Source organism: Plecotus auritus (genome assembly GCF_963455305.1).
Source record: "Plecotus auritus genome assembly, chromosome: 8".
Classification (NCBI taxonomy): domain Eukaryota; kingdom Metazoa; phylum Chordata; class Mammalia; order Chiroptera; family Vespertilionidae; genus Plecotus; species Plecotus auritus.
The window spans coordinates 142,607,318-142,631,169 of record NC_137782.1 but is presented as its reverse complement, the minus strand read 5'-3'; the positions used below and the strand labels follow the sequence as shown (position 1 = coordinate 142,631,169).

General features: G+C 38.8%; 1 protein-coding gene across 6 annotated transcripts in view; it reads left to right on the top strand.

Moving 5' to 3' along the window:
* The window catches only part of CCDC85A (coiled-coil domain containing 85A), a 181,635-nt gene that overhangs the window by 119,858 nt on the left and 37,925 nt on the right, over positions 1–23,852 (top strand). For 5 of the 6 annotated variants that reach the window (XM_080685540.1, XM_080685539.1, XM_080685544.1 and 2 more), the window contains exon 3: positions 13,031–13,107. The exons of the other annotated variant lie outside the window; for it this stretch is intronic. In XM_080685540.1, the coding sequence (XP_080541666.1) occupies positions 13,031–13,107 (77 nt within the window). The remainder of the gene's footprint in view (positions 1–13,030; positions 13,108–23,852) is intronic. 6 annotated transcript variants of the gene reach the window in all.

Sequence of the window (23,852 nt, the reverse complement as noted above, 5' to 3'; positions counted from 1 at the left end):
CATTAAATTAAGCAGAGTGAACATTAACTTGGATCCCCTGATGTCCGGAAGAGAATCCAGGAGAGATTCAGGAAAGCAGCTGCTTTGAAAACTAAAATTAGACATTTACAAGGCAAAATAAATTACCCTTTGTTTTTGTCCATCATTTTTTTCTAAGCCTGTAGATTTCTGAGACTTGAGTTATAACAAGTTTGTGAAATTTTCCCAAGGTTGCATTGTGAACAGCCATCTTTGTTTGTTAAGCCCATTATTGACCTAGCTTATCCACCCACCTCCCTTGGGATGGTTTGGTTGTTGGTGACTGTGAAACTTGCTATTTTAACTTAAGCTGACTCTTCGTTATTTTAAGTCACTACCATATGAACTGGAGAAATTATGTTCCTATTTGCATCTTAGGAAAAATACAGTTTTCATTCTTTCAACAAATGCATCGATTGAGAGATGGCATATAAGAGATGGCTCAAGTATAAGAAGAGAATGTAAGTCCATCAGACTATTGGTGCTGATCACATTCTTTGATAATTGCTTGATATGGCCTTCACTCTGTCTCTTCACGGGGGTCTGTGTTCTCTAGCAGTGAGACTTACTCATAATGCTGCAAATGTTGGGTCAGACCTCAGGTTGAGTTCTACAACTGAACTTTACTAGCTTTGTAACTTTGAGGAGTTAGTTATTCAACATTTCTAAGCCTTCAGACTTTCATGTCTAAGACAGTGATAATAATCTGCTTCTTACTTTTGCAGTGAGGATTAAATGCATTAATGCGTGTGAAAAATGCATATGCCTTTTTATCAAAGTGCTTAATATATGCCCTGGCCAGGACCTCAGTTGGTTGGAGTGTTTTCTGTACATCAAAAGGTGGTGGATTCTGCCCTAACCGGTTTGGCTCAGTGGATAGAGCATCGGCCTGCGGACTGAAAGGTCCCAGGTTTGATTCTAGTCAAGGGCATGTACCTTGGTTGTGGGCACATCCCCAGTAGGAGGTGTGCAGGAGGCAGCTGATTGATATTTCTCTCTCATCGATGTTTCTAACTCTCTATCCCTCTCCCTTCCTCTCTGTAAAAAATCAATAAAACATATTAAAAAAAAAAAAAAAAAGGTGGTGGATTCTATTCCCAGTCAGGGTACACACCTAGGTTGCAGATTCAATCCCTGGTCAAGGAAAACATGGGAGACAACTAGTTGATGTTTCTCTCTCACATCAGTGTTTCTCTCTCTCTTTCTCTCTTCCTCTCTCTAAAAATCAATAAAAACATATTCTCAGGTGATAATTAAAAAAGGTTATTGATAGATGATAAATCAAATTAAAGTTATTAGCCATCATTTGTGTCATCTGATTTACTTGCTTGACTATATTAGTTGGTTGTTGCCTAGTAACTGTTTTGTGAAGACAAAATAATCGAATGCCTGTGAATTTAGAAGAACCCAAGTGAACTTCAAAGTCAGCAGGAAGTTTCCTGGACAGAATGTGCTCTCCCTGCTACACTATTGTAAAGTATCTCCAAAATCAAAGGACATGAGAAACAGTCACCTTGTGTTGGCTTATTTAATGGACTTTTGAGATTTATTTCTTACTAGAGGCCCTATGCACGAAATTTGTGCAAGAGTAGGCCCTCGCTGCCGTGGTGGCTGCCTCGGCCCTCACAACCCCAGCTTCGTCTGGAAGGACGTCTGGATGGTCGTTCGCTGTTTGGCTGTTCGGTCGATTTGCATATTATGCTTTTATTATTATAGATAGCAGGTTTTTTTTCTGCCACTAGTAAAATTGATAAGTTTAGTTAGAATACTATCATCACATAAAATGCTTAGATTAAGTAGTGCTTTTGAAGTTTTTTGACTCCTTATTTTTTTGTAAGCATACAGTAATTCTCAATAATAACATCAACTAATATTTCTTTATACTGAGAAATGTTTTTTTCTTAACCTGATAACTTTCTTCATTGGAAAGAGTTTTCTAAGTATACAGCATTTAAGAGAGAAATCTGTAGAGATATTTTTAAAGAGTAGTATTTAATGTAAGCAAGCCTCAGGTAAGCATGTTATCTGCCATAGTCAGAACTGGTGTACATTTATCACATGGGTATGCTTTCTTGGAATATTACAACATTGTCTTCAATATTTTCTGCTTCCCCAAAGCCTTGTGCATGGCACATGTTCTATAAATGTTTGTTTAGTGAAGAGTGAAAGAATGGGAACATAACATACATATATTGTTAGAAATTCTGTTTTAGCTGCCTTTAGCATTTAAACCATTAATAAAGATTATTATAAAATGCATGATCATTTGAGGAATTGTGGATCTTAAAAGAGTCTTAAAGATCATCTACTTCAATATTATGTCTAATGAGTTAAAATGAAATAGAGCCAGCACTCGTGGTCACTGCTTTACTTCTTCACTCCTCCCAAATGAAGAAGAATGAGAGAGGTGTGCTAAAAGGGAGCAGCAGGTGATAAGAAAATGGGAGGATTGGATATAAGAATGAAATGAAACAGAGGTAAAAAACGAGAGAGAGAGAGAGAGAGAGAGAGAGAGAGAGAGAGAGAGAGAGAGAGAGAGAGAAAGAGCATTAAAATGTACCCAAACAGAAAATACAAGGTCTGTGTCAATGTCTACAAGGGAGGCTGGGTGTTTATTCACCTTTCAGAAGCCCAGGCTGGGGAGGAGGGGGTTGCAGAAGGCGTCTGCCATGTGGCTCTGCTCCTCCAGGCTTCTGTACTCGGACCCTGCACTGTCCCCCATGCTTTCTTTTGACAACAGCTCTCTGCTGTTGACTTTCACATTTCAACCAAACCCCCCAATCACTTCTCTGAACTCCAGACTTGTATATTTAACTGCCTACTCTGTATGTTACCTCAGATACCTAGTAGAAATATTAAGCCTAGCATGAATGAAGTTGAATGCTTGATTTCAAATCCTAATCCTGCTCCATCTTAAAATTGCCGCCACCATCCTCTCTTGGTTCATTCTGAAATGTAGCCATTCTGTTTGATGCTTCTTTTCATGACACTTCACATCCACTGTCTACATCTTCCCTGTTGTCTCTTCCTCTAGGAGACTTACTGAATGGGGCCACTTCCCTGCACCACTGCTAGCTCATTGACAGCCCCCAGTCATCTCAGCCCATCTCCTACAGCCGCTCCCTCAATGATCATCCCAACTTCACTCTCATTCCTTCTTTGACCTCCACAGCAGCTGGGGTGATCATTGTAGGGCATAAATCAGATGATGTCAATATAATGTACCCACTCCGCCTTTCCAAACATCTCCCCACTCAGGATCATACAAAATGCTAGCTGCTTACATTGGTCCACTGACACCATGCATCTTGTCACTTCTTCCTGTTCCAACTTGATCTTCTCCCCTCTCCCCTCACTCCCTTCACTCCACTTTGGTCATTGCAGCCTTCTTTCTGTGCTTGGAGTGCCTCGGGCTCATTCTAAGCTTGGGGACTTTGCAAATTCTATTCTTGTTCTTTGGAAAGCTCATTCCCGACCTTTATATTCAGGTTTCATCTTGGATGCCCCAGATCTTCACTGATCATCTACATCTAAGCTAAAGTGATAAGGGGCGAGGTGTTCAGGGAAATAGTGTACTTATTTATGTGTCTGTGTACACATGTCTGGCTGTATGTCTTCCTTACTAGAATTTTCCTTGAGTGGAGGAGCCCTTTTTGTTTATTTTCAGTGGAGTGTCTAGTACATAGTAAGTGCTCAATATAAATATACGTTAAGTGACCATGATTGTACTAGTAAAGTAGTTGTTGAAAAATATATCAAAATAGTGAACATACAAAAAAAAGGGTTCCAAAATATATGGTCTTTCCCATTTTGTATATCTTAACTAACTAGATCTGTCCATTATTTATCCACGTTACTCTATGTGCGGATATATAATGCTAAAACATTGGGAAAACTTTGCTTTTCTTATGTAGGGGAACTATTTCTGAATTGTTACAATGTGTATTTCATAGTAGTGCAGAAAGTATCTATGGGCTAAATTCAATGACATTTTTATGAGTTCCCAATTAATGGAGTCTAAACTAATGATGCTTTGTTGTATAATTTGATAAAACTTTTATTTTGCTGGAAAGCATGACAGTAAAAAAAACAACCAACTATCTTTAGGATTTTAAAAACATCTAAGTATACATAAAAATTTAAAACAACTCTCCTAAAAGAAAATACATTTTTATAGGTTTACTATCTCTTGAAGACTTGTGTTACAGATTTACTAGCAGTTCCTTGTGCATTCACTGATGATATGAACAGAGGCGCTTAGAAGGGGGCCACATACATTTAAGAAAATTGTTACGTTTATTAAAATGAGATCAATTTTTTATCCTCTGGCCTTGGAAAGGCAGTTATTTTCTCTGGGAAGACACAGCAGTCGTGGAAAGACACATTTTAACCCTAAATAGCTGTGAAAATGGTACTCATGTTAACAGCTCTTTAGAGTTTGAAATAGTTTCCCTATAGTTCTCAGTCCTTTCGTCCAATTTATTGCTATTTACCTAGTACCCTCTTTGCAGGGGTGGTGCTTTCAAAGGAAATCGTAAAAGTAAAGGCAATTTTAGGGCATAAAATTGCCCTAAAACCAGACTCCATTTTAGATTGCTTGTCGTTGTGTGTTTTCTGAGTGGAACTGACTGCATTTTGAGTTAACTGCTTCTGCCTGTCCTGGGGGCACAGAACTCTGAGTAGCAGCCAAAGCAGTTGGGAACAGTGGCAGACATTTGTTCATTCGTTCAGTGGACAATAAGTTATTGAACACCTTCTAGCTCACAGCTCTGTGCTGGTCATAGGGCTGCTCAGAAAACAGTTAAAGGGGCCTTGCTATGTGCAGTCTCTAACTTAGGGAGAAATGGTCCCAGTTCACAAGGAGTACTAGTAACTGCAGGTGGCCGATAGCAAACATGCAACAGAATGCCATTTTCTTCCATTTTCAAAACACTTTTGTTTGGGAAGAGGAGGGACTTAAACAAATTTATGGTGATTATTTTCTGATACAAATGTTAGGACACAGACCCTGATTTTTTTTTCCTGATTTCTTGATTGATTTATATGAAAATCATTGAATTTCGGTGTCCATTTAACTGTTTACTCTTCTAGAAAATAATAAATGAAACCAAATCTGGACTGTTTAAAAATATAGCATTTACATGGTTAGAAGAATCACACTCATTTTTTGTTTTTTTGTTTTTTTTCTGTCAAAGCCTTCTTGGAAAACGATTCGATATTTACAGCCTTCATTCTAATTTTAATTTGATGTAATTAATTCAATTTTAATAAATAGGACAGCACATTGCTCTGTTTTCTTTTCCTTTGAAATGTGAAATTATTTTTCTCTTCACAAAGAAACAGCCTGTTTTGATGTGGACCACTTCTGAGGTGGCTCTGGACAGCTCCGAGCCCCTCACGCCAGGCCAATGGACACCTGCCCAGAGCTCCCCACCTGTGCTTTCTCTTGGCCCCCAGAACAACCTCGCAAGGAATGTCTGGGAAGAGACTTCTGGGTGAAATTCACATCCCTTCCAGTGGGTATTTGTAACCCAAAGGAAACCTTAGTAAGTAGATATCCAGCTGAAGGGTCTTTATATTGTATTCCAAGATATTAGTGGTAGAAACATATTTTGCATCCCCCACAGCTGTTTTTTTTTTAAAAAATATATTTTACTGATTTTTTACAGAGAGGAAAGGAGAGGGATAGAGAGTTAGAAACATCGATGAGAGAGAAACATCGATCAGCTGCCTCCTGCACAGCCCCTACTGGGGATGTGCCCACAACCAAGGTGCATGCCCTTGACCGGAATGAAACCTGGGACCCTTCAGTCCGCAGGCAGACGCTCTATCCACTGAGCCAAACTGGTTAGGGCCCCCACAGCTGTTTTTATCTCATTTCTTTGCTTTCAACATCCCCTTCTGCTCTCTCCTTCTCCCCCTCTTTCCCTCCCAACTGGACACAAACATATTTTTTGGAATGTGATGAAAGCACATTTCAGATTTCTTATTGAAATGACCTACCAATGATTTGATCTGATATGATTTGAGGACCTCCATAAAGTTTTCATCCAAAGTTTAATGTACCAAAGAATGTTTTTCAAATGGCACAACAGATTTGATATTAGGCTCCATTTAAATATTTATCTGTCTTCTATGAGTGATTGAAGGGACCTATACTATGAAATATCTCCTTTCAGGGCACTATCTACATAACTGACTTACTGGTTGACTCTTTCAATACATTTTCTTTTGTGCCAGACACTATTTTAGGCATGTGGAGTACATCACTCAGCACAACAAAGATCCCTGCCTTGAGTTTACATTCTGATGGGGAGAAGCATTTTATACAATAAACATAACATATGAACAAAGTGATCGGTGTTTTGAAGGAAACAAGTACAACAGGCTAAAGGAAAATCATGAGTATGGGTTGGAGATGGGGACAGGTTGCAGGATTAAGTGAGGACTTGGTGAGTCTCATTGAGAAGCTGAGATTTGAACAGACTGGTAGGAGGTGAGGAAGTTAGCATCTATTTGGGGGAAGAGCATTTCAGGAAGCTAGACCATGTTTGGGTGTTCAGGAACTGAAAGGAGGCTTGCGTGGCTCGAGCAGAGGGTGTGATGGCATGATGTGGGAGAGGTACCAGGTGGCCAGAGCGTGTGGGCTCTGCTGGACTTTTTTAAGGACTTTGGCTCTTATGTGGTACAAAAACAGTGAGCTACCATAGGGTTTTGCATGGAGAATGATGTTCAGACTTAGTGTTTAGATAGAAAACCCTGGCTGCTGTGGATTTGAAATAGACTTTGAATGAAAATAGACTTGGGGGTGGAGGCAAGAATAGAAGCAGAGACACCAGTTAGGAGACTACTGTGAGGTTGGATTCTCGGGGTATTTTAGAGGTAGGGTCAGTAGAATTTCCCAATGGATGGGACGTGGGTGTGTGACGAAGTGCAGTCAACATAGGCTAGGGTTTTTGTCACAAGGGAGAAATAATAATTCAGGAGTCTAAGTCTAGGTCTAAGTATAAACAGCCAAAAAGAGCACAAGGTTTTAAAAACTTAAGCAGCGGAGGAAGGTGACAAGACAAATATCCCTGTCTCCTACTGCTGTTACTTGCCTCTTCTTGACTGGATTTCAGGATCTCAGTCTTCAATGCATGTGCACTCATCATTCCTTCTGCTGGAAACTCTCTTCTCCAATATCTGCATAGTTGGCCCATTTCAGATCTCAGTCCGCAGAGAGCTCTTCCCAGGCCATGTTCCGTAATGCAGCTGTACTTCCCCAAACTTCTCTAGACTAGGACTCGGTTTTGTGGTCTTTATTGCACATGTCGCCTTCACAAAATATCCTGTTTCTTTTCATGGTCCATCTTCCCCACTGGAATGTGAACTCTGTCAGTGCATAGACCTCGCTTGCTGCCATGTCCCCAATATCTAGAACAGTATCTAGCACACAGCAGGTAGTCACTATTGAGTGAAGAAGTCTTGATATCAGAGTAAAACAAGTATGTGTTAGAAAAATTAAGACATGAAAATAAATAACCTAAGTAAATAAAGAGATGTCATCATAAGTCACTCAATATATGATGCATTGACAAATGAATTAAGAACAAGGAAAACTAAAAAACCCATGGAGTGGGAAGAATTGAAGATGTAGAATTATTGAACTTCAGAGTTAAAGGGATCAGCCCAACAGCATACTCGGGTAGAAATCTTGGCAGAATCTCATTGATCTTTCTCTGAACACCCCCATCAACATGAAGTACATTACCATATTTTTCAATCTTTGGATATTTTACCTATTAGAAAGCTATTTTTCATACCATGCATAAGTTTTGGACTAGGCAGAGTGTGTTGAGTGTTTGGCCAGAGGAGGCGTGGGCAGAGACCCAGAGCTAAGAGAAGTTGAGGACATTGAATAACCATGAACATGCAAGGAGTTGGACAGCAAATAGCTACCTCATATTTCTTGTAGGCAGGCCCGGGAAGAAGGGTTGGAGAAGAGAGCAGTATTAGTTTCGCAGATAATAGACTGGAGTGGTACCTGACTCATTCTCTGTCAATAAAGCTGTCTGAGTTAAATATCCAGGCAAATCTGAAAATGCTGATCCCAGCAAGATTTTTTTTTTTAAAGTATCAAATTATAGTGAAAAATGTAATCACTTATACTTCTGGAGCTAATATAAATTTGAAGTAGGCGGCTAATCTTTGCTTGCCTGAGGAAAGAAGAGAAACACTTTTAGTTGGAACAGTAATAATTTTTGAAATATAATTCTGAAGTAATTTTCTTTGTAATGTGTAAAAGCCTGTGGATGGTGGGATGAATTTGGGATTAATGCAATTGGTGTCTTTAGAGTTTGGGGTTGAATGAAGAGACTGCCTCTGGATTTGAAGTCAGTCCATTGGACTCTCTCGGGCCCAAGGGGACTGACTCTTAGCCACAGAAAAACTTACATCTGTAAACCCTGGATAGGTTAGTCTCCAAATGCTTGTTCTCTTTTACACTCTTCCAAATGCTGTAATTTATCTTGGAATGGACCATCACCAGATTTTATTTTCTTCCCTGAAACCAGACAGCACTTTGTCTAATCAAAACCACTCGGAAGTTTGACAAACCTTAGACAGTTGCAACTACCAATGATAAACCTTTTATGTACAGCACTCAGAGTCCCCATGGGTTGTTTTAAGGATGGGTGTTTGCCTACAGAGAGAAACACCACTTTACAAACCAAGGGGGAATATGAGGGTTTAATATTTTTATCAGAGAATTTTCGAACTAGCAGAGGAAAAAATTGTATGATCGAATGTATTTCGAGTAAATTGAAGTGAAATCAAGTGCAGGGTATTTGTCTAAGGGAAATATCAAGCTATTGTAAATGTAAATATCCTTTCAGAATATTTAAACAGGGAAAGAACAAGAGAGAACTTAGAATTTATCTATGTAAGAAGCTGGACATAGTGATGATTAGAAGATCCAAGATGGGAATAACTATGATGACCCAGCAATGAAACAAGATCTTTTGAATATGTTTGACTGATTCCCAGTGTTAGGTCAAGTTCACTGCCTTCTGGGCTTTATTCTTTCATTTACCAAATGAGCAGGGGATTGAGGACAGATTGGGTGAGGAAATCTCTAAGGTGCACTCCAGTTCTAAGATTGGAATCATTTAGAAGATGTGAATTTAGTGGAATTCTTATGATTGTTTCTTACATTTGTTTAATTGCAAGAAGTGCTGTAGACTTTTATAAGTAGGTTCAAATAAAAGTGAGATACATGGAGAGAAATTGTTTCTGCTCTGAAAATATGCACAAGATTTACCCAAAGAACATCTTGAGAACGTGGTTGGATTCTCACCTTGGTATCGTTTGCTTAACCTTGCTTTTCTAATGTGTAGCTGTCCATAGGTTTCCCCTGGTAGAAAGAGAAATAAAATAATTTTGGGGGAAATTGAAACACTGCCTGCATAACTGTCTTGACATTGGCTTTTCAGATTCTGACTGTGGGAGCAACCTGGCCTTTCCTCCTTTTGTTCCCCAGTCTTTCCCTTTCTTCCTTCTTGTGATTCCCCTCTCTCCCTGTTTACAACAGGATTATTCCTGGCTTCCAGCCCTTGTCCATCTTGTGGTCCACTCCCATCTCTCTGGCTATCAAACTGCTATTGATCCATTCAGCTCAGGTTTCTCCTTTGAAGAACTATGACTGATACTGCTCTCTTTCTGTACTGCTGTTTCACATGCTTTAGCATTGAATTTTGTCTCACCTTATTGTTTTATTTGTTGCCTTCTCTCCCCCCAACTGGTAATATACTTCTCTAATACACTGCACATCTATGTAGAGTATAGCTCAGTATTTGTTTTTCAGGGGGGGCCTTGATGCTCATTCTCAGAGTTCTGAAAGCCAAAATGGCATTTTGAAATCGCAATGTTACTTGCTATGAGCCACTGGTATAAAGCATAAGGATCAATTCCAATGATAGGATATCCTAACGTAGTTGTGTGTGCGAGTGAGTGTACTTTATAAGTAGAAAGAACTCCAGTCTTTGTCAGACACTTTTCTCAGGTCAGTGCACAACTGGGCTCCATCACTCCCGGTGCAATGGAAGACCAGCTATTTTACAGTTGTCACCACTCTCTCTGGAAGTCCCCTGTGGAAGGAATTAAAAGGAGGCAGCATGGGGAAGGTGCTACAGCAGACATGGCCAAATATGTCCCTCTGGGTCAGAAGGGACTCCTTTCTCAAACACTAGATTTCAGGTTTTTTAAATAATGATCACCTAGGATGAGGATGGGGATTATGATGTGAATATTTTGAAAGTATGGAGCTTCTTACTTTACAAATGTTCACATATTTTCTATTCCATTATTCCTTATGTACTAATAGTTAGGCTTAGCTAGTTTATGGTGCAATAACAAATAAACCTTGAAACCCTAAGGGATTAACAAAACAAGTATTTGTTTTTCTCTCACTTCCCAAAGGATTGGGTGGTTTTCCCAGTGTCTCTTCATAAAGGGATTCGGGGACTCAGTGATGACCTTACAGTATATTTTAGAAAAATGTTTGTCTATTCCACTCCCATTTAATGATTGTATAATCAGTTTCCTGATGAATAAAACAACTAACAGCATGAGTTCTCTTATTTATGCATGCGGATCAGCTATTCTTCCTGTTTCCCTCCCACCCCCAGAAGTTTTCTCATTTGTTTTATCCCTTCATTGTGAAGTAATAATTGTAGCAGAGACTTAGGGCTGAGCCTGGAACAGCAGGGCCTTCTGGATCACAGCATATGGGTGTGGAATCCTTAAGTGGAATTTGTGCTCTGAGGAACCTAAGACTTGCGATAGCTGGTCATCTTTTCATCCTAACTCTAGAGCAGTAGTACCTGAGAAAAATCAGTGCCACAGTAAATATTAGTTGAATGAATGAACTTGCAGCACCCTTAGGTTTGTCTTTATCACAAAGCTATTTTTTTCCATTATTTTACCTGTGTAAAATATTCCCTAGCTTTTCCTATATTTGCAGTGAATGCTTTGAAACAAAGCTTTGAATTTCACCTACTGTAATTTGACATTAAAAATTGGAGAAAGGAATGTTTTCCAAATTCAGGAATTTACTTTCCCCCTTTTTGTACTGATATAACTTTTGAAATATAAGTAGAAACTTAGTGAAAGCATCACATCAAATATGTAAACTGCAAAGATTTTTAAAAAGAGAAATAGATGAAAGAGCTAAAATGAATTAAAATCCATTTAGTGGCATTTTTCAAATATCACCTGAAGCACTCTGTATAGAGTCATTTCAGCCGCTTTAAATATTACAGCCTCAGGCAAAGTATAGTATAGGGACAATGAAGGTAAAATGTAAATTGTGGACAAATGAGAAAAGAAATGTGTTTGTTCATGGTTTAAATAGAATGTTTTTGGACAACTTTTCACTTGGATGGCCCTTCTTAAGTGGCTGTCTAGAGTTGAAACTGGGGCTTGCAAAACTGTAAATCAGGCAATCTACATTCACATCTTCATGATCCACAAATTACTTATTCATTTGCTAGAGTAAAGCAGATTCATGAAATCAATACGTGTGTTATTCGTTTATGCCGTATACTTTTTTTTTTCCATTTGTAAGAATCTATAAAGCAAACTCTTAACATTTCATTGACTTAAAAAGTGAGAGCATATTTCAAGCAAATGTCTTCAGTTTCCTTCCTCTTTTGTTTCCATGTTGTATGAGGATCCCTCAAGGCTATGTTCTCCATTGGTGTGAGATCAGTGGGTGGTTATGTTCATGTCAGCGATAACGACTTTCTGCAAATATTTGTGAAAACAGGCTTGTGTAAAGTCGTCAGGGATGAGCTTAGGTGCTACACTTGTGAATTAAGGACTGGAAGTTCTTACGTATTTTAAGAAAATAAAATGTTGATTTGGAGGTCACAAATATAAAATAGAGGTCATATAATCTATTTCCATATAAAAATTATAGAGTTTCCATGATGAATTTCAGATCAAGATATTAATTTGCATCAATATTCATCCTACATTGAGACTGTTAGGGGCTCCAAACACTTGCCTCTTACATGCGCTGAGGAAGATCTGCTGCTTTAATGCTAACTCTGCAAATATACTCTGGATTCTGTGTTATATACATTTACCTGAAATGTTTGTTCTTGGGTAATGAATGGCAGCTGTGTTCTCTATGATGTGCTTGAATACTTTCACTTTTATGAAAAATATTACTGTCAGATTGTTCCTCAAAATGAAATCCCTTTCCTGAGGTAAAGCTGTGAACTTTCGAGTTTCACTAGGGAACAGGAAAAGCATGATGCTGACTGTGAGCTCAGCACACACCTGAGTTTGTGATGAAATTAAAACAAGAATTAATTTCAAGTCTGCCCCTGGTGAACCTGGAGATTTTGGGGAAACTTGGGTCTCTGTCACACACAGCCAAAATGACAGTCAAAATTCAGCCTAACTCTCATTATTTATCCCTTTCATAGCCATTCTCTGAATTACTATCTTAATATCTGTAGATCTGTGTCAAGAACAAAATGTTGGTCTTAACATCTGAAATATTTATTGGTATAATGAAGGGAAATGGATATTTGAAATATTATTTTCTATTTTTAATATGACCTTGTAATTTATTTTGGTTATAATTAACATTACAAAAGTCTTATGCGTGGTGCAGCTCATTGAAAGCCCAACATGCACAAAATAAGTCGAAAAGAAGAAACAGCTGTCTTCAAGATGTCTAATGTTCTGAGGACGACATAGTGCCGCAAAAACCTACAATCTCACCACTTATATAAATTTCTCAAATTCTCCTTAACATTGTCCAATTGTTCAAACTGCTTGTAGTTTCAATAGCTTCTGTTATTGTTTTTCTGGGGAAGGAAACTTGTTTTTTTCTTTTCTTTTTTTAAATAACAGATTTGGTAGTCACTACCTGATTTGAATAAATCAAGCCAGAAATATCCTGACAGTGCACCGAACAAGACCTGTGTGTATAATGTGAGTTCTTTCTTTTCAATTTTAGAATCAACCTTGTCCTATGTTAGGCAGCTGGAGGCAAGAGTAAGACAGCTGGAGGAAGAGAATCGCATGCTGCCCCAGGTGGGTGACTTCAAGAAGCTCATAGCTAGTCAGTGTCATTTGAGTTGTAGCATTTTATTTGGAGTTTGAAGTTTCAATTACATTTTCTCCTTTAAATGATAGAAATCATTTTGTAAGTAGCCATTCATCAGTGTGGAGTGTGATTACTTTTCATAATGGCCATCATATTATGCAGGTTCTTAAACTGTGACAATAAAAGATGCAGATGTCTGAAATAAGAATGTAAAGTAATTTTGGAAGGAAGAAGAAAAGAAAAACGAAAGGAAATAGAAAGTACTTTGATAGCACCGCTCATATACATTATGCATGTCATTGAAGATAGAGAAGGGGCTTGTATTTAAATAAAAATTTTGCTAATTTGTGAGGTAGGGAAAGCTTAGGTAGATTGAAGCTGTCATATTTTAATTAAATTAGCACGTTCTAAAGTTCTTTGTGATATAATTGAACCTTTCAGCACAACAAGGTGATGGCAGTAATTGACAGTTTTTACTTTGGGGCCTCATTTCTTTTCCCTGGTGAATGTAAAGTGTGCTTTGTCTGAGGTTTACTGCCTGCCATATATTTTCCTTATAAAATTATTTCCATGGGCCAAATTCTTGGTGAAATGATCTTGGTCCTTTGAGGGGGTGGTTCTTGGGAAATGTTCTGTAAGGAGTTGAGCCAATCTGATTCTAGGTTGCTTCCCTTTACAGACATGTAGACAGCAACGTATTTTAGTATTTCATAAAAGTGAACTTTTTAAGCATGTTCGCTATTGTTCTTTTCACATTTTGGTGATTATTTCTATTTCATAAGTGACTAAGGGAAAATTAAAACTCAAATAGCTAGTAATAGTAGTTTAAATGGAAATACAAAGACCGGTTACAGTGCAGGAGGAGATATAGAAACGTTAGTACAAATATGCTTTGGGAAGACATTTTAGGTCTTTTCAAATCCTGTTTTGTTTTTTTAAATGACTTTTGGTTAGTAATGATGATTTGGACTACAAGGTTCTGCATGTGAGAATGCCTTTCTCTTCTTCCACTGGCCAACCATCTGGCTAGAAATCATGAACTTAAATTATCTCCCTTCTCAAACTACACATATGTTAAAACTCATGATGATGGAAAGGGTCATTTGTACCATGAAATAAAGTATATGTAGAGTTGTTTTTTTTTTTGCTCTTCTATACTTTTCATTTTAAAATTTTCTTTGCCATTTTTCATTTTTTATTGGATTCACTGTATGACTGCTAGGGTCCTGATCCAAAAATGAAAAAATATAATTAGTTGATTATGAACACTATCTATGGTTATACCATCTCAGAGGCAACTGGGATGTAAATGAAAAGAAAGAGAGAGAGAGAGAAAAAAAGTTTCTTAGTTTTCCTGTGAGTGGAAATGCATCAGCATCAAAATGCTAACATATGTGTTATCTTATCGAAAAAGAGGGACTACAAATGTGAAAATGATTACAAGATTGATTTATAAAAATCTGCAAACGTGAGTGTTAGAGGTCTTCACCTATACTTGATATGTGTGTATATTAAATACATAGTGCTTACACAGTTAAGAGTACTTTCAAGGTATAAAGTGTTCAAGCAAATGTTTTTAAATTTTAAAATTCTCTATTTTCTATCAAAGAAGATTGTTTTCTCCACAAGAAGTGACTAGGAAAGATCGTATTTTATTGAATCTAAGGTATTACTGATGTGAGATGCCCCAGTATCATATGTACCATAAAGAGGGGGGAAAAAAGATGTCAATTATTTCTAGTCAGATTCTTGCTAATATCAGAGATGGTAAAATGGAAAAATATATAGAACTAAACAGCTATGTATGTGCCCAAATTACTTTAATGCAAAGAAAAAATCCATTGTTTTAAATAACATGCAAAGAAAACAATAGCTCTCTCTCAGTTCAAAAGCAATATTTCCATTAAATTTCTGTACTTGTTAGTGATATTTTCATTTACAGCTAAAATACATACGATAGAATCACCAGTTACAATTACTTGGTAGAAACACAACTGAAATGAACATAGACAGTGAGAGTCATAAAAGGGAATCCCTGTGGAAGATTGGGACTTGGGCTGGAAAACACACAGGCTATGCTATTTTAGACGTCACTGGGACTGTTACAAATAATTATGTGATTTCCCCGCAGAAACGATTTCTGATTGCATGATGTTAGCTGATTTGCAAGGTCAATTCAATGCAACAAGCTAACATCACTGCATAAAATAGTCTCAGTATCCGAAAACTTGATTTTCAGTTTAAGAGCTTTCTCACTGTGCAGTTGATTAGAAGTTCTTTTTTGTTCCCAAGTTTTAAAAAATATGAACACTTGTCTTTGGATAAATAGGAATAAGAATATAGTTGGCAATTGATATTCCAAGTATATCAAATATCTTTTGTGGCTGGGTCCAGCTTCTTTGCTGATAATTTAGTGTTTAGAATAATTATGTAAAGCATTTTCCCGGAGGATGAAATCTCCATGCTCATTTTTATTCCTTATATAAAATTGCATATAATGAAAAGAAAGTCACAACTTTTCCCTAGCTATGCATATTTTAAAATAAGCAAAGTGACTGTCATAAATGCTGTAGATTTCTCTCTGGTTAGATGCAAAGGCTTCCATTTCTTAATTTATACATGACAAGGTTCCACCCAGCTATTAAATTTTGTAGGCCTGAGTGTAAGTAAAGTTTGGGTCCAGTCTTATATCCATGCAACGTTACCAAATCCTAGAATGAAGGGTTTATATGCAAGAACAGAGAGAAAACCGTAGTGAAGACTGAGTTGGTTCTACCCAGTGGTACAAAGGAGCCCACAGGAAGTATAGATGAAATATTAATATGTTCCATGGCAGGCCAGTGCCCAGGGAGCACAGAGCTGTTAGCTCTGCCATGGTTTCTAGAATATCCTACAGGACAATTGAGCTGTACCTTAAATCTAATTTGTGAACACAGTTACCAAAGGTGTCCTAAAATAAGAAGTCTCATTATTTTCAGAAAATGCAGTGGTATTTGATAGGTATTATTTGAGAAGGAAATGCCGTTTTTTTTAAACTTCTTATTTTGATAGGAAGACAATATGTGATCTACCCTCTTAAAGATCTTTACATGTACAATACAGTATTGTTTTCTATTGGTGTGAGTTTGTCATTAGATCTCGAGAACTTATTCAACTTTCATAATTGAAATTGTATACATGTTGACTATCAACTCACCTTTCCTCCCAATCCCTGACAACCACCATTCTTTCTTTCAATGAATTTGACTATTTTAGATATCTCATATAAATGGAATCATGTGGAATTTGTCATTTCGTGACAGCTTATTCACTTGGCATATTACCATGTGATCCAGCTATCTTACTTCTGGATATTTATCCTAAAGAAATTAGAATCTCAAAGAGATATCTGTATTTCCATGTTCACTGCAGTACTATTTACAACAGCCAAGATGTGGAAGCAACCTAACTGTCCATCAGCAGATGAATAAAGGTAATATGGTGTATACATACAATGGGATAGGGATTGGCCTTTAAAAAGCAGGAAATCCTGCAATATATGACAACATGAATGATCCCTGAATGTGCTTTCTGAAAGTTGGTGCAAATGATCACTAACGATCACTTGAACTTTCTTAAACACATAAACATGTTTTAAAATTATACTTAAAAATATTTCAAAGAATTGCATCTAACCCAGGGGTGGGCAAACTTTTTGACTCGAGGGCCACAATGGGTTCTTAAACTGGACCGGAGGGCCAGAACAAAAGCATGGATGGAGTGTTTGTGTGAACTAATATAAATTCAAAGTAAACATCATTACATAAAAGGGTACGGTCTTTTTTTTTTTATTTCTTTTTTTTTTTTTTTTTTTAGAAGGATAGATTTTATTTTATTTTTATTTATTTATTTATTTATTTATTTTTTTAATATATTTTATTGATATTTCACAGAGAGGAAGGGAGAGGGATAGAGAGTTAGAAACATCGATGAGAGAGAAACATCGATCAGCTGCCTCCTGCACACCTCCCACTGGGGATGTGCCCGCAACCAAGGTACATGCCCTTGACCGGAATCGAACCCGGGACCCTTCAGTCTGCAGGCCGACGCTCTATCCACTGAGCCAAACCGGTTTCGGCTATTTCAATAGTTTTATTCATTTCAAACATTTTAAGAAGAATGTAAACACTAATTATTATAATTTGCAACTTCAAAAAATGGAGGAATCATAGCACAATAACATACCTTATATTGAAGATGGCAAAGGCAAAATAAAATTGCCTAACAAAGGAAAGGTACAAAAGCCTTTCAAATTAAACTTAAATATAATAAAATAATTTAAAACTAAAACAAATAGAAAAGAACAAAATGTGTAAACAGTAAATTAAACATTTTCTTTAGTGCAACTTCCAAATTATGCCATTACGTAGATGTAGATGGCAATGTAGACTGGGTTGAAAGGTTTTTGGTCTTTAAAACATCAACTTCAGTGGGAACAGTGTTGTTGGTCTCCTTTTTAGCTAATGCTCTGATACTGTGCTCTCCAGGGGCGTGTCTCCCTACATCACCACGATAACGTGTCTACGCATTCCCAGGGTGATGTCAGGGGACGCGTCCTCGGGCATTACAAGGAGCCTCTGGAAGACTGAGAGGTTGTTCCTTTACTGAATGAGGAGCTGCGGCCGTGTTTCCCGACGTTGCCATGTTAACACTGCTGCTGGTGAAGGAGCGGAGGGGAGAGCAAGAGAACCCTCCACTCTTTCGGCTCCAAGGGCCGGATAGAACAGCCAAACGGGCCGGATCCGGCCCAAGGCCCGTAGTTTGCCCTCGGCTGATCTAACCTCTCAAATACTAAAACTGCTCAGACTGGCCTGTGAACTCCATTCTGTGTATATTTAATGTGAGATGAGCCCTAAATGAAGTTTTTGTGTTAAATTTAGCTGCTATATATTAAGTTTGACTAACTTTTAAATCAAGTGAGGTAGAGTCATGCACAGTAGAATAAGTAGGAATTTATGAAATAAAAGACCCAATATGGTATAAAATTATTGTAAGGAATTTTATATCAAATTAAAAAAATATATTTTTATTGATTTCAGAGCAGAAAGGAGAGGGAGAGAGAGATAGAAACATCAATGATGAGAGAGAATCATTGATTGGCTGCCTCCTGCATGCCCCCTACTGAGGATTGAACTGGCAATCCAAGCATGTGCCCTGACTAGGAATCGAATCATGATCTCCTGGTTCATAGGTCAGCGCTCAATCACTGAGCCACACTGGCTGGTCAGAATTTTATATCAAGTTTAAACGGAACATACCTATTACCTGTATACTTTTATACATAAACACAAACTTTCTGTGGATAAAGATCTTCAGAGTTGGATAAAGCCTTAGATATTACATCGGGCATTCCTCTCTTTCAGTAAAGGCATAGAAGGTTCAGAGGGGAGGAGACAGCTGATTAAGGGCCATCTCAGGCCAAGATGTAGGCCTGTTCAGTGTTCTCTCTAGCACATACACAGTGCCTCCTTTAGTGACTTCATAACATTTATAAAATTCAATGTATTAAGTTATTAAATCTGTTTTTATCTTACTGTCAAATTCTTTTTTTGCCATGTCTTAAAAATTAACATGGTATCTGCTTAGCCATCTAAAATTTCTTAAACATTTATTCTGTTTCTGCTTTAAGGGAAATATTCTATATTTCTTAAATTTGTAAAAATTCATTGTAGTCTTCGCACTGACACATTTTTTAAATACTTTAGAATCAAAGTTTGGTTGTACAAACACATATACTCAAATTTGCATGAAAAATTCATACTTTACAGGATGTAATCAGAGGGGGCAGGGAGTAGGCGGGTAGGGGCACAGATAGTTACAGTTACAGTAGTAGTTTTCAAGATATATACCCATAAAGTTTGATATTTTAGCCCAAATTCAAACACCTTGCTTAGATCTCTCTGCTCATTCCATTGTCCTTTCCTTGATGATCATGAGGATTTTTAATTCAGACCTTGTCAGTATGATTATGTACGGAATCTGCAATGAAATCTCTTAGCTAGGAAATAACTTAATGTGGATGATACAGAAGACCATTCTGATGATTTCATTATAGATAATACTGTCTTTTGAAGACACTAGTCACTATTCAGACATAACGGTGAGGTAAAAACTATTTTACCTATTAAACAAAACTATTATCACCTCTTCTGTGTTGAGCTTCGATTTTGCATCATTGTAGGGCTCGAGACTTGAACAAGTTTGCTGAGATGCCAAAGTCAATTAAGTACATTTGTTAAAAGTCCCATCAGGAAATCTGTTCCCTTCATCCAGTGTTCTGGCACCAGCATCTGTTTGGAAAGCACTCTTTTATCTCCTCCATGCCCCAGAGGCCCTCTCCAAACCAAACTACCTTCCTCTTGAGACCAGCATCTTAGAGAGGTTCCCAGGAGCAGTAAAGGTGCCTGCCTGCCTGCCTGCCTAGTGGCCTATGCCTGCCCCAGGGCTGGGGCTCAGCAAGTGGGTCTGAGAGCAATGGCAACTGGGACCACCATTGAAGGGGCCCCTTTCAGCAAGTGGTTCTAGTTCTGTTGTGCTGGCACACAAATAAGAGTCTAATTTTAGGAATGGGAATGAAAAATCTCCCACTCCTGTAATTTGGTGACAGTGTGGCCTCACACTGCAATCTTTCGGTGCATGGGGAGGAGGCAGTGCCATTCCAGAGCAGTTGCTGAACAAAGGGAAAGAGCCTATACTGTTGCCAGAGTGCTGGGGGAAGGGGCATAGGCGCTAAAGAAATTGAATAGTTCACTTCCATGGCAACCACCCCAGATCCCTGGTCAAGTCTCTGAAAAGCTTCCTCTGTCCTGTGCTTATGTAGATCATGGTGCTCAGGGCAGAGAGGGGCGGATTCTCTCTGACACATGGATTTCCCCAGGTGCTTTTTCTTTTTTGCTGTAGAGATACTATGGTTGTTCCCCTTTATCCTTTTCACATTTTTCTGACTTTTGTTTTGCAAGTCATTATTGTCTTCTGGGACCATAAATACAGTATATGGCTCATTATAGGGCTTGAATTGCTCTAAAAAAAGTAGCATAGGGTAATGCTTCCCAGGATACTTAAAGCAAGTGGTGGTGTTCTTTGTTATTTTCATGGAAATTTACCTTTCTGGCCCTCCTGAGGAGTAATATGTGCCAAAAAAATTTTTTTTTCATGGATAGGAATTAATTGTTGCAAAACCTGAGTAGAATCTGGATTTTACTGATAAGAGAAAAAAGTTAAACCCATGAAGGATTGGTTGCTGCTAGAATCGCATTGGGGAAAAATGAACTCCACCGGAGGAATCGTGGGTGTGGATTATCATTTGCTCTAAATCACCATGATTTATATAATTAAAGAAAAGAAAGATGGCTTTTAGGTATAGTTCTATAGAATTTTCAGGGGATAGATGGGAGCTACCCCAGTAGTGTGGGTGTAGTGGAATAAAAGAGGCAAATAGATTTGGAAAATAAATTTATGGGAGGAAAAGTCATGCTGGAGAACATAAATAAATGGAGACTGGATTAAGGGGAAAGTTAAATTTTTCAGAGAAAATATCAAAGAGTAAAATTCTAGGGAAATGTCTAAGGCGACATGGAAGGCTCTCACAGTGAGGAGATGTACAACATCGTCTGTGCTTCTCCTTATGCTTCAGGGCTTGTGTTTGAGGATCTGATACGTGATAAGTTTTCATTCTAGTGAGAGAAAATAGGTGAGCTGCAATGCATTGAAAATATAATTATGCCACTTATTAAACTTACTAACTGGAATTATTGAATTTAAAAAGTGGTCAGTTATTATGGACATGGGTATCAATAAAATAATGTTTAACAGTGCTGCCTTTTGTATATCTACACTGGCATGTTAGTAATTCTATCACTAGTGGATGTTAAATTGTTTTGTGTTTGTTTTTTGTAGTAGCCATAAAAATAGCAGCATTCCTGTTACTTGTCCTTGGCAGAATTTGTCACACACAAAAAATGATGGGACTCTCTGAGCATCAAGTTTTGCTGTGTAGTCATCTCAAATAGAGTCACAGATATATGAATGAGAAGCAATATGGAGGAATTTTGAGATGGAACTGTAAGAGAAATTAATGGTGCCTTATGGTTTTCTATACTTTCTGTTTTTATTTTTAATCTAAATTAAAGTCAGAAGTTTAAAGAAAAGATAAATATGTAACAGTCCTTTTCTAATTGGGTAAGGAATAGAACTTGGAAAATCTTGGGTAGTGTTTGATTTCAGAATTAAATTAAATGTAAATTCTATCACACAGCCCATTTGATTTCTATTCCCTGCTGGAGATCACTACCTCCATGGCTGATGTAACTAAGGCGGCATCTAAACCACGCCATTCTCTTCTTCATTCTGGTTCAGATTTTCCTACAGTGGCGTGTAGGCATTTTTCATGTAAAAGCGCTTCTAGTTTCTTTCTTTGCTATAGCCTGAGCAAAGTGAGGTGCTTCTAACACATAAACTAAAGTTGGTGCCTCTTGATAATTGGTAATTACCTATATCCTCTAAATATAAAGTAGACAAGTATAAATATACTAGAGGCCCGGTGCATGAAATTCATGCATGGCAGGGCAGGGGTGTCCTTCAGCCCAGCCTGCACCCTTTCCAATCTGGGACCCCTCGAGGGATGTCTGACTGCCCATTTAGGCCAGATCCCGGTAGGATTGAGCCTAAATGGACAGTCAGGCATCCCTCTCACAATCCAGGACTTCTGGCTCACAACTGCTCACCTGCCTGCCTTCCTGATTGCCCCTAACTGCTTCTGCCTGCCAGCCTGATCACCCCCTAACCACTCCCCTGCAGGCCTGATTGCCCCTAACTGCCCTTCCCTGCAGGCCTGGTCCCCCCTAACTGCCCTCCCCTGCAGGCCTGGTCCCCCACCAACTGCCCTCCCCTGCAGGACTGGTCCCCCCCAACTGCTCTCCCCTGCAGGCCTGGGTCCCCCCCCAACTGTTCTCCCCTGCAGGCTTGATTGCCCCCAACTGCCCTCCCTTGCAGGCTTGATTGCCCCCAACTGCCCTCCCTTGCAGGCCTCGTCCCCCCCAACTGCTCTCCCCTCCTGGCCATCTTGTGGCAGCCATCTTATGTCCACATGGGGGCAGCCATCTTTGACCACATGGGGGCAGCCATCTTGTGTGTTGGAGTGATGGTCAATTTGCATATTACTCTTTTATTAGATAGGATTATAGGCAGTATTTATATTGCCTAAATGTAAATATCTATAATAATAAAAGCATAATATGCTAATTAGACCAGACAGCTGAACGACCTTCCAGACATCCTTCCGGATGAAGCTGCAGCAGTGGGGGCTGAGGCAGAGGCGGTTAGGGGCGATCAGGCAGGCAGGCAGGCAGGCAAGAGGTTAGGGGTGATCAGGCAGGAAGGCAGAGGGGTTAGGGGCAATCAGGCAGGCAGGCAAGTGGGTTAGGGGCGATCAGATAGGCAGGCAGAGTGGTTAGGGGCAATCAGGCAAGCAGGCAGGTGAGCGGTTAGGAGCCAGCAGTCCCTGATTGTGAGAGGGTGCAGGCCAGGCTGAGGGACCTCCCCCCTGCCCCTCCCCCCGCGCCCCCATGCATGAATTTCGTTTACCAGGCCTCTGGTATTACACATAAAAGATGTAATGTAGACAAATAATTATATTCTTGGAAAAATAAGGCAGTTTAAATAAATTTCTCAGTGATTTGAGATTTTATTAAATTATATTTAAAAGGCTATCCTTGTGTGAAAAATAAGAAAAATATAACTGTCATTGTAGAAAGTGGGGACATGGTCAGCAGTGACTTTGGACTGCTGGTCACCAGTGGTTAAAGGAGGCCCTGTGACATGCTGGGGCAGACACTGATGGAGATCAGCGGCCCTGGGTGGTGGCAGATCGGCTGCCGGGCCAGGATGCCTCTGACCTCTGTGTGGCCACTGTGTCTTAACTAAAGGAGAGGGTTGTCCTAGGTGATGGGGCAGCTCTCAGTTCTGTAATCCATGACGCTATCTGGAGAAAGTCTGTGTTCATATGTGATGTCCACACAAGATCGGGGTGCCCCTTTTTATTTTGATGTAAAATTTTTAAAAACTACAACTTAATACCATACTTGTTCTTTTATTTTCAGCTGCTGATTTATGTCATTGTGAGTTATTCTACCTCTTTGGGTTCTGATGTTAATAAAATCTCATCAGATAGCTATTACATTTATTTAAACCCCATAAGGCCGGGGGTATATATCTTCGAGATTCATATCACATCAAATATGTATATAGTGGAGCTCACATACTAGTCTAAGCCGTGTTAGCTTTTGTGTGTTTTGAGAGATAATGTGCATCCTCTGAAGGTTTATTTTTATTCATTATATAAAATTATGTGTAATGAACCGAAAGGCACTAGTTTTCCCTACCAATATACTTATCTAAGAATAAAACGAGTGTGATGAGTCCTTATGGCTTTCTCTTTGGCCAGGTGCTTTATTGGTAAGTGTGGTTCTTTTCCAGTCCTGAATATTCTGAGTCCAAGGATAAAAGAAAGCTCGGGGCCGTGTCTTGTCCCCATGCAAAGTTACCAGGTCCGAATGAGGGGGGTCTTTACTGAAGAACAGATAGAAACATGTGGAGGCTGAGTGGGTTCTCTCCAGTGGTAGAGAGGCGCTCACAGGAAGCACACGTGGAATATTGTCATTGCCTGTGGCTCTTTGCTCTGCCATGGTCTCTGTGG